General features: G+C 38.0%; 2 protein-coding genes across 2 annotated transcripts; one reads left to right on the forward strand and one right to left on the reverse strand.

Moving 5' to 3' along the window:
• Window positions 1-3,159: 3,159 nt before the first annotated feature.
• Window positions 3,160-4,001, reverse strand: LOC110330130 (keratin-associated protein 14). The gene has a single exon (XM_021210090.1). It carries the CDS (start codon window positions 3,949-3,951, stop codon window positions 3,448-3,450), a length of 504 nt encoding a protein of 167 aa, XP_021065749.1. The 5' UTR covers window positions 3,952-4,001; the 3' UTR covers window positions 3,160-3,447.
• Window positions 4,002-6,799: 2,798 nt separating this feature from the next.
• Window positions 6,800-7,622, forward strand: LOC110330177 (keratin-associated protein 15-1). The gene has a single exon (XM_021210137.1). The coding sequence runs from the start codon at window positions 6,847-6,849 to the stop codon at window positions 7,297-7,299; it is 453 nt and encodes a 150-aa protein (XP_021065796.1). The 5' UTR covers window positions 6,800-6,846; the 3' UTR covers window positions 7,300-7,622.
• Window positions 7,623-11,744: the final 4,122 nt, after the last annotated feature.

Below are 11,744 nucleotides of genomic sequence, written 5' to 3' on the forward strand. Positions count from 1 at the left end.
AGAGGTTGCTGTTGTTTTGTTGTTCTTTATCTCTATCCCTGTCTCCCCCTTCCCTCCTACCTCTCTTTTTCACCCTTAGTAGCAGTGTCTTCTACCAACGGATTGTTTTGCTTTCTGCTGTTGCTTTAACGTTTTTGTTTGTTTGTTTATCTCTAAAATGTTAATTTTACAAATGAAAAATTAAGTATAAAGTTCACACATAAACACACTTTTGTCTCCTAATATTAAGCAACCATCTTCTAATTAGTTCCTTCAGAGTCTTGAGTTGCCGGTAACTTTTTCTTTTAACTCCCCCCCCCCCCCGCAACCCCAGCCAGCTTTCCCCAAATTTAACTCCCTTCTCTAGCTACCCAAATGTTGTCCTTAAAAATAATTTAAGAGTAATTGTGCCTCCTAAATCTGTGGTCTCACCACTGAAGTATGGGCAACTTACCAGGGGCTACATTCTTAAAAACAAATCTAAAACAACAACAAAAAATTAAAACCAACAAAATAAACAAACAAAAAACCAGACATTCCCTTTCCCAGCAGCTAACAATTGCCAACCACCCCAGGGCCAGGGCTGAGACTTCGTGTCCACCCCTTCCTTCCATGCCTGGATTTCTTCTATTTTGGGCCTGTACAGGTTTTACATATTCTACTTAAATCAATCTTCTTATTTAGTTTTATTCTTACTTTTAATTTTTTTAAATTATATAATAATTTGATATATGTAATTATGTATGAAATCAGTTCCTTCTGTAGCTACTATCTGTAATTATATATCACATAAGCTTCTGTTACTCACTAAGGCATGTCTCCAGGCCCATAGACACTGTGTATATTCAATAAAATTACATGCTTAGCTTTTCTTTTCTTTTTCTTTTTTTTATGCTTAGCTTTTCATGCAATCAGTGATGGCATCAACCATCATGAGAGTGTCTTCCAATTATTTTATACATTATATGCTGTACTGGCTAGCTTTGTGTCAACGACACAGCTGAAGTTATCACAGAGAAAGGAGCTTTAGTTGGGGAAATGCCTCCATGAGATCCAGCTGTGGGGCATTTTCTCAATTAGTGATCAAGGGGGAGAGGCCCCTTGTGGGTGGGACCATCTCTGGGCTAGTAGTCTTGGATTCTATAAGAAAGCAGGCTGATCAAGCCAGGGAAAGCAAGCCAGTAAAGAACATCCCTCCATGGCTTCTGCATCAGCTCCTGCTTTCTGACCTGCTTGAGTTCCAGACCTGCATCCTTTGGTGATCAACAGCAGTATGGAAATGTAAGCCGAATAAACCCTTTCCTCCCCAACTTGCTTTTTGGTCATGATGTTTGTGTAGGAACAGAAACCCTGACTAAGACATATGCATAAAATTAACCTTTTATAGCAATCCAAATTCAATGCACAACTCCTCTTTACGTTAAAAAAAAAAATGGCATTACTTTTAACTAATTGTTTTAGAAAAAAATTGCTTTACAAAATGTAAAGTTCTACACCCTGTGCTAAAATAACAATAAGCTGTTGTGGATCTAAATAGTACAATGTATGCTCACACCACAGTGTCTAGAGAATATAGATTATTCTTCATGTGTTCAGATGCAGCAAAAACTGATGCCCACACCTCCTGTACACCTAACTTTCCCACTACTCCCACCTACTGGTGGTTACTGGGTATTGCTGTATCATGTTGGGTGTGGATGTGCCCATTACATTCACATGTGGACAAAGGAAAAGGAAAGATGCCCTTGGTCCTGTGCCGGCTAGATGCCCAGTGTAGGGGAATGCCAGGACAGGGAAGTGGGAGTGGGTGAGTGGGTGGGGGAGCGCAGGCATAGAATTAGGGGAAGGGGGAATGGGATACCAGGGTTTCCTGGGGGTAAACCAGGAAAGGGGATAACATTTGAAATGTAAATAAAGAAAATATATAATTTAAAAAAAGGGGGGGGGAGACGCAGCCTTTATGTAGGTCTTTTTTTTTAAATTGTGTAGATTGCCTACAACATTATAAAAAACAATAAATTCTCTCATGGTAATCCTTCTGAGTGCTGTTTTTGAATGAAAAAATAAAAGTGATCTCTTTTGTTAGAAGATTTCTTATATAATGGAAGACTCCTCTTGTTTCAGATTTAGCAAAAATAGTTTGCTTTTCTTAAAACTTGAACCACACTAGATGAACTCATGGCAAAAGTCAAGTGACAGTAGCCTAGTCACTGTGCCTGCTGATGACAGTACCCTAGAGAGTCACTGTGCCTGCTGATGACAGTACCCTAGAGCAGTCACTGTGCGTGCTGACAGTACCCTAGAGCAGTCACTGTGCGTGCTGATGAGCTTATACTGAATACAATAAGTGAAAGGAAAATTGTGAGACTATTAACAAATGTAATAGTTAACAATTGGATGCTGAGACAAAACTGGAATAAAAAATTGTATGTGGTGACCCTGGGCATAGATCATCTCCACCTTTGATAATGATTCCTCGAATTAAATGGTGAAGCCTTTGTGACACTGTCCATTATTCAAATATGACATCCCACTTCTGCACCAAGTCAAATCCTGAAACAAAATAATATTTACATGGTTTTTAAATACTGTATATGTATGTATGTGTAATTTTATATGTATAGGTATAGTTATATAAACCAAGTTTTTTTTAATCAGACCCAAGAGTCACAAGACCCAACTGGGATATAACCAAAATAAATAAGTAACATATGAACAGTGCTAGAGCTATACCTGTAAGCAACTGATGAATGCACTAGAGATTTCATTTAGAAGTTCTGTTTATCTGGCAGTGAAGATAGGGGACTGGACCCCATGTCCACATAACTCATGATCATGTAACTTCTTACCCACCTGTAACTTTGCACGTATTTTAGAATGTATTTCATAAGGATAATCTCTCTCCCGACATTATATGGCACCATTTGGAAAAAATCGCAGATCTAAGTTTGTTATTCTAATAAGGTGCTCTTTTCATTTCATTGTGTGATGTATTAACAGATGGAGAAAACAGAAAAGTTAAAAAAATCCTTCAAAAACAAAAGGATAAATTAACTCCATGCAATTGTCAAGTCAGGTTCATGATACAACAAAGCCCAGGGAGATGTTCTGAAGTAGTTTTGAGGACAAGAAAATGAAAGTAACAATAATGATATTCACAAGACATAAAGAAGTCCAATTGTGTATTTTTATTTAAACTTACAACCTTCCTCTTTGCAAAAATCAAGAGTGGGAGTCTGAGTAATTACTAAGAGATACATGAAGAAAGAATTATGCTTGATTTTTGCATACCTATGTTATATAAGAAAACAATTTAGCATCTTTCTCAAATCAAATACATTTTCCAATTACAGGAACTCATGAATAGAAGGCAAATTCCTAGACTAATATAGAAAATCCAAAGACAGAGTGGCTCTTAACACAGTAGGTAGTAGGTACCTTTTACATTTCTAATTTCCCCAATACAGATCAGAAGAAGCCTGTCCCACAGGATGGCTGATAAGAAACAGACTGGCAGCTTTTGGAAGAGAAGCAGGTTGGGCGGTAAAAGCTGGATCCACCATTTAGGGATGAGAAATTTCGGGTACCACATCCCACTGACTGGAAACCATGGGATCCAAAGCCCTGGGTTGGGTAGCCACAGCCAAAAGATTGGAAACCCCCGGAACCAAATCCCAGAGATCCTGAGAAAGCTGACTGGCAGGGGCTGCAGGGCCCTCGAATCCTCTGACTGTAGAAAGGCCTCTGGCAGGGTCTGGAGACCACATAGGCTGTCTGGCAGCTGGTGGGCTCACAGAAGGTTTCCTGGCACCCACTGTGAAGAGAAGAGCCCAACTGGTGGGTGATGGGAGTTTGGAGGTCAGTGCTGTAGAAGACATTGTTGGGGTAGGAGGAGCCACATGAAGAGATCGGATACTGCAGTTGGCCCCCAAAGGACTGGGAGAAGGTTCCAGAGCAGCTGTTGCAGGACATGTTGAGAGGAGCTAAGACTTTGAGGATGGGATGAGGAGAATGTTCAGAGTTGGAATAACCCTTCTTAGACGCAAAGCACTTATATACCCCTGTCCTTGGGTGCGTCATCCCCATGGCGCATGAACACAATTTACCCGCGGCTTTAATTGAATTGAGAATACCATCCTAGTCATGCATATTTACTTTTTGTGTGGTTTCACAACTGGATAGAGCAGTGATGTCTGTGGCCCTGGAATTCAGGTAATAGTGTTCAATCTTCAAAGCTGTTATTCATCTTCCCTCAGCAAAAGGTCACCCTGCACATCACTCAGAAAACTGCTTTAGAGGTAGACTGTCTGGGCTAAGGGAAGCTAGCTTAATTAAAAATAATTGATACCCGTTGCACAATCTGTCCAAAAATTGTTGCCATCTGGCTAGCAAAGTTGTTCACTGATCCACACACAGTCATTCCTTTTAAACAAAAACACACTGATTGCTGCCTCAAAATGGCAAGCTTCTGTGATGAATAGTGTCATCAAAACACTGATATGCAAGATGTATAAGAACTTAAAAAAAAAACTGGACTTCAGTAAAATGATTTTACTGAAATGTGGAGAGATTCTTATTTCTCATGCACCTGCCTAAGAATGGAATCCAGATATTAAATATCCATCTTAACTTGTGTGTGTGTGTGTGTGTGTGTGTGTGTGTGTGTGTATGGGTGGGTAGGATGAGGATGGGGTAGGGGTAGTTTGCTGTGCAGTGAGCTAAAAGCTTTATGCTTTGTGCTAGTTTGAATGCTAAAGATTTTTCATCTAGATGGTAAACATGCATTAGGAGGGACAACACGGGGTAATAATGTCAAAGATATGTCTATCTCTAATCAGGATCTTTGTTCCCCACTAGAAAGGCTCTCCATAACCTGGTAAGGGTCCTTATTCTAAAAGAAAAAAACCAGAATCTTATAAAGCAATTGCCTTGAGGTGTCGGGCCAAAGGCACCATCGCTGGGAGGTGCTTCCTCTGGCCAAAAGCAGCATAGATCACTTTGACGTAAATTGTTTTCAGATGCTTCTGACAAGCATTGCAAATTGTCCAAAGCGAGGGTCATATTTCCTTCATTTCCACAGTTTGTCTTCCACCTCGGTGTAAGAGTCTAATGAAGACTGATGCCCAGAGATGGGAGGGGAACCTACAGAGGGCCACCTTGGGATGGCTGCAGTGCTGTTTATTTTATTTTAAAGAACAACATTTCCCTCTACTTCTTTGTGCGAGAGAGCATCATTTTCTTCTTTTCCTTTGTTGAACTAATATATTCAGACTCATAAAATCTACAGTTTGAGAGAGATCTTAGCAAATGTCTCCCCGTTTGGGTTCTTCTTCTTTCATTTATCTATTTATTTATCTACTTATCTATTTATTTATTTATTTATTTAAAAAAATCAGATTGGAATTCTAGTTACAGAAATCTGATTCAGTATTCCTGGAACCCTAGAAGAACAGCTCATTTTTAAAAATTTGTCCTTAAAATTTAGACCAAGTAATCATAACTTTTCATGAAATTAGCCTCAGCTCATTTACAGTGGGTAATTCATGCTGAGAACGATGGCCTAAAACGTCTTTCCATTTCTCCAAGGTTACTTAGGCAATTTCCTGTACCAGTGAACCATCTCTACAGTAAGCTATGCTGAATCTTGTGGAAGAGTACAGAAACATCTTAACACTTCATTTTCTAGGAAGAATATATGCGCTAATTGATAGATACACAACATAGGCAACTCCAAAATAATGGCTTCACATTCCCATCCCATTTGATACTTTTCCCTACCTAAGGGTCACTTGTAACCATGAGTTCTTCTAAGTCTTAATCCTTTCGTGACAGTGACATGAGATAGATATTCTTCACATTCCTTAATTATGTTTAAACCGTGTGTAATACAAATTAAATAAAAAGAAAGGAAAAGCAGTATGGCAATATGATAACTCTTCAGAACTTGCTACTTTGTTGCCTGGAACACCAGTGTCCTATGAAGACAAAGATTTTGTTTTCATAATGAAGCTCATTAAGTTTGTTAATAACTCCCACCATAAAGCAATGAAGGTGTGGGGACATTAGATTCTAATTAATGTATAAAAAGGCTGGCAACATATCCCAGGGTGGTAGAACACACATGGGGCCACAAAATGGTTATCCAGAAGAAAGGAATGGAAAAGAGGAGACAACAAAGGAAGAAAAGAGAAAGGCTACAAAGGGATTCTGTGATGTATTTTACAATCTAATGTTCTACAAGCACTCATGCAAACAATGGTCCTCTCAACCTTATACAGTTTTTAACATAATTCACAAATTATGTTATAAGCAACACTGAACATGAATCTTTTTCTCCCAAGGATTAGCATTGCACTGTTCCACTCATAACATCTACAACATTTGGAGAGAGACGTATAAAAAGAGGATTTATTTTTCTGTTTTCAATCAAGCTTTTAAACTTGGAGCATCAAAATTTTCTTTCCAGAATACAAACTTTTGTAGAGTGTTGAACCAGGCAGGATTATTGCTGCATCATCCATTTGATCACATTTTGAAGCCTGGAATAAATAAAGCATCTATCTTAAAGATTCAATTATGGTGGCTTTCATTCGACCTACTGTAGATGTTGAGAAATTGCATTTTTACTCCATGAATAATTGCTTTGAAAACTAATGAAATTCCTTCATTTAGAAGTGCACATTCATAAAAAGTCCTTTGAAGGTTAAAGTATTTCATTTTTACTGGTGCCTAATTAGGCAGTCTCATTAAAATGGACACAGGCTACTACACCCATCTTTCTGGTATATAAGGGCCCAGGTTAGACGGTGGTATTCACACTCGCAGACTCACCGCTGTCACTCAACTGAAACCAGAACTCCTGAGAACATGTCTTACACCTGCAACTCTGGAAACTACTCCTCACAGTCTTTTGGAGGTTTCTTGAGGCAGCCAGTCTCTACCTACAACTCTTTCTACCCCACCAGCCATGTAGTCTATTCTCCAAAGAACTTCCAGCAGGGCTCCTCTTTCTACAATGGACAACAGGAGTCCTTCAGTGAGCCACTTGAAGGCCACTTGCCCTGTGTGGGGTCTGCATCTTTCCAGACATCCTGTTTCCGGCCCAAGCAATACTTCTCCAGCCCCTGCCACGGAGGCTTTAACGGATCTTTCGGATATGGCAATTCGGGCTTCGGGGCTTTTGGGCTTGGAGGCTCCGGCATTCGCTCTCAGGGCTTTGGATCCAACTTCCACCGCCCAGGATTCTTTTCTTCTAAGAGTATCCAGTCATCGTACTACCAGCCAGGCTTCAGCTCTGGCTTTTGCGGGTCAAATTTCTGAGCATCCTGGTTGTCTCGTGAAGGTTTCTCTACCTGATGGAACTCAAATGGCTTCTCCAACATTTAGGATTGATCAATGAGCATTTGTCTCCCCAGGACTCAGCGTCGTGATACATCTGTAAGCAAATTACTTCTTGAAGACGAAGTAACCTTGACCTTTAACCTGCCTTTGACTTTCAACTCTACTACAAGAGAGAGCTAGCATTTTAACTATTATGTAAATGCTTGGATCACTTCTGGTACCATCCATCTTTCTAAATTTCTTCTCTCATTTCCTGAGGATTTGTTCACTCCAGTTTATTTTAAATAAACTTATGTCTGTAGCATCAATTTTGGCATTCTAGTATTTTTTTTAATTGATGACACATTTATTCAATGCATCTGATGCTTCAACTGTTCTCAGATTTTGTTTTCTGATTCCCCTAATACTTTGTTTGACAGAAAAGCAGACACTCTGGAAGAAAATTCATATATATGCCCTGTTTTGTGTCATCTTTCACATCTTGAGAGATTTATATTCCTTCATGGGCCCATTTGTTCATGTAATTACTTCCGACATTTTGTTTTCAGTGAGGCATTCAATGGAAAAGAATTATTTGGTTCTTGGTATATACCAAATATTGTGATGAACAAAGGTGTGAATTCTCTGCTTTCAAGAGGCTCATACAAATACAATTCCAGCTTAACATGGCGTGACAAGTCAATAATGAAGATTAAAACCATAAAATTCAGAAGAAACACTAAGAAGGTTTTACAGAGACAGAGAATGTCATCATTCAAACAGAAAGTGTGAGTCAGTCAGTCAGTTAGTTAGTTACTTCATTTAAATCAAAAGAATCCTACTCCTGTGTCGCACCACTTAGAATCCGTGTGAGAGCATCTTCCACAGAGGGTTAGACAAGAAAGGGATTTGTCATTACAAAGTAGGAGTGAGGGAAATGTCAAGGTATCTGGGGAGGGATGTCTAAGCTCCGTGAAGGACAGAAGGAAGAAAGGAAGTTTAGATCAAAGAAAGCCTTTCCCTGAGGAAGGAGCACAGGAGCTTACACCCAGCCTCTTGCACATGCTAAGCCATTTTCATGTCACTAACATACTGCTGAGTTTTACAATTATTTTATGCTTAATAAACTCTTGAAAAATTGCCCCGACTATCTTCCAACTTGAAATTCTCTTTAACTTCTGAGTAGCTAAGATTACAAACGTATACCACCACACATAGATTTTTAAAGAAAAAAAAAAAACCCTAATTTTTGGCAGGTTAACTATCTAAGGAGACCCTATATCTAACACAAAACAGGTTTGTCTTATTGCCAGTGACAAATTAATTCACTAGGACTCATTAGATGAAGTTGTAGTTATGTAACTGAATATGACAGAGGACTGAGAAAAAATGAATAGTTATCTTTTTCTTTAATCAGTATTAAGCATTAAAGTAAAACCACAAAACTTCCCGTTGACTAACATATTGGAGATCGTAGTGAAAAAGACCCATATAAGCAACTCTTTAATGAAGCAACAGTTTATATATGGAGAAATGCCTTTTGGTTTGGAGTTGTGTATTTCTATGTGCTCTCTTTGCTATGCCCACTAATATTCACAATATTTCTCTTCTAGGAAAGATGACACTTTAAATCAACTTGCTCATGATCTCACTTCTAACACCTTTCTTTGAAGATGCCAAAAACTATGTTATAAGTGAATTCACTATTAATGCAGAAATGTTGAATACTTTGTTTTATTAGCAGATTGTCTGGAGGTATCAGATGCAATTTATTGGGGAAAGTCTTTAAAATTTAACATTTTTAGTTATCACACTCTCTGGGATAGATATTTGTATGAACTCCTCAGGTAAAGAAAGTTTAATCCCTAAGGAGGGTCTCATACAGGGCCTTTTGTACATAATTAGGTTTGAAATACCAATTCTTCGTTTGTGTTGGATTAGGGCTCACATAGAAAAGACGGGATGGCACGTTTCCTTTCTCTAGTTTCTGCCATGTGAGGATACAGAGAGAAGGGATCAGCCACAAACACAGAGAAAGAAATGCCTATTCATGGTCAAGAACTCAACTAGCTATTACATTTTCTTGCATTTCTTCATCTCTAGAACAGTAAGAAACAAATACTTATTTAACCTATGTAATCCATAATGTCTTATTGTAGCAGTCTAATGTAAGATGTCTCATTTATCTGAATACTGCCAATTTCATTACAAAGAATTTTTGTATAGGGATATTCTGTCTCTCTGTGTCTCTGTCTCTGTCTCTGTCTCTGTCTCTGTCTCTCTCTCTCTCTCTCTCTCTCTCTTTCTCTCCTTCCTCCCACCCCTTCCCTTTCTCACTTTTTCCATTCATCTCAATCATTCTCCTTTGTTCAAGAGAGATATTCAAAGCAACTCACATTGCTATACAGTATCAGAAGCTGAAATTCATGAAGAGTTTCTGTTATAGCCTAGAAACATTCCTTTTATATTCTCTGCAAAAATAGTTTTCCTTCTTCTACTTCTTATAGTCCATTAAGTGAAGTCTTCAGCATGACAGTTACCTTTAGTTTAGGTCAACCAAACTATAAATTGGAGAGTATCTATTTATACACTTTATAGTGACTTCAAACTTATGTTTGATCAAACACTGAGTCAAAGTGGCATGTAAAATTAACCGTCAGTGTCCACAGTTCCTAGAAAACTTGGTTGCTAATAGACTATTTCATAAGAATAAAGTCTACAGGCTGTCAAAGGACCTGAAGTAGGAGCAAATGAAACTCTTTACTCATAATCTTCCTATTAATTTCTAAAACTTGTTTTCAGAAATAATTTTTCTAATCTTAGATTCTTATGTGAAACTTACATGAGATTTTCAGAATCATCTATTATTCAGTGGGATTTGTAAGTTTCCTACTAAGACATCTGTGCATATTCAAATGGTTGACATTTTGTGTCAGTGATCCTTCTGTACTCCCTAGTGAAGAATTAGTGAGAACACAGCTGTGCATGAAGTCCAACTGCATATATAAGGCATGCTAGGACTGACAGTGGCACCTAAAGATTCTCGACCTATCTGCCCATTTTATGCTGCTCCTGGCCAACATGGATTTCGTGTTTATTTGTTCTTTTGTGACCTTCCTTTTCATGTCATCACTTTTCTCTTTTCCTACCTTTCAGAAATGGCTTTCTTCTGCTTAAACCAAAAATTTTATGTTTTGCATTCTCTGTGTTTTGTCTCTATTTATATTTGTGTTGAATACTCTCTATTAAGTTTCAAGTGCTCTATGTCTGATGGGCTGATGTGAAATGACCTCTTCATTTAGATATCAGTAGCAATGTCCAGTTGTGACAAGAAAAATATCCAGGATTTTGCTAAATATTCTCTCTAGGCCAGGGGTTCTCAGCCTATAGATCACAATACTTTTGGGGTTGAATGGCCTTTCACAGGGGTTACCAAGAACTATCAGAAAATACAGATATTTACATTATGATTCATAACACTTGAAGATTACAGTTATGAAGTAGCAACAAAATAATCTGAAGGTTGAGGGTCACTACATCATGAGGAACTATATTAAAGGGCCACAGCACTCAGAAGGATAAGAAACACTGCTCTAGAAAATGTGTTCTATACTTGAAGAAATACAGCTTTAAATCTATGTTCTAGGAATGAACTGTTTAGGTTTGTGCTTAGCTGCACACTGAACTCAAGCCCCACTGAGTATGTGGATAGAATATTATGAATTTAACATAAGATCGCTTTGCTTATATCTTCTTGTTTATGTTCAAGAACCCAAACTATGTGAGACCAGGTGCCAGTTCATAGACTGTTTACTGTCCCTCTGAGGCTTATAAGAACTTTCTGTATCTTGTCTTCCTCATACTCTATACTGTTCACAAGCAAGAATCGAAGTACTTTGAGAACACAATTGCTAGTGACAAAACTGACCACAAACTGCATGTTGTTTCTACACATCTCAGTAGTTACCATTGGCTTATAAGATTTTTAGTATCTCATTAAGAATATATTAAATATAAAAAATTGAAATTCATTAAAATATTTAAATTTCATTAAGCTACGCTAACACTCATCTCTATAAACATCTTCGGTTCTTGCCAAAGTGCAGGTTAAAATTGGAAATAAGATATTGGAGTTGACACAGAGATAACATTCATGTCATAGATTAACTATAATTTTAATTAGAATGATTGCAGTAGTTTCATATGTCCAAGTGCAAGGGCACCCATATTCATAAAAGAAACTTTACTAAAGCTCAAAGCATACATCACATCTTACACAGTAATAGTGGTAGACTTCAACACCCCACACTCATCAACGGACAGATTATGGAAACAGAATCTAAACAGAGATGCAGTGAAATTAAGAGAACTTATGAACCAAATGGATTTAACAGATATCTATAGTACATTTCATCTAAAACCAAAAGAATATACCTTCTTCTCAG

This window comes from Mus pahari, chromosome 12 (genome assembly GCF_900095145.1).
Source record: "Mus pahari chromosome 12, PAHARI_EIJ_v1.1, whole genome shotgun sequence".
Taxonomy (NCBI): Eukaryota; Metazoa; Chordata; class Mammalia; order Rodentia; family Muridae; genus Mus; species Mus pahari.

What these genes read in the sequence shown, in the direction of transcription:
- LOC110330130 (XM_021210090.1), bottom strand. Translation starts at nt 3,951, where the DNA reads ATGTCCTGCAACAGCTGCTCTGGAACCTTCTCCCAGTCCTTTGGGGGC.
- LOC110330177 (XM_021210137.1), top strand. Translation starts at nt 6,847, where the DNA reads ATGTCTTACACCTGCAACTCTGGAAACTACTCCTCACAGTCTTTTGGA.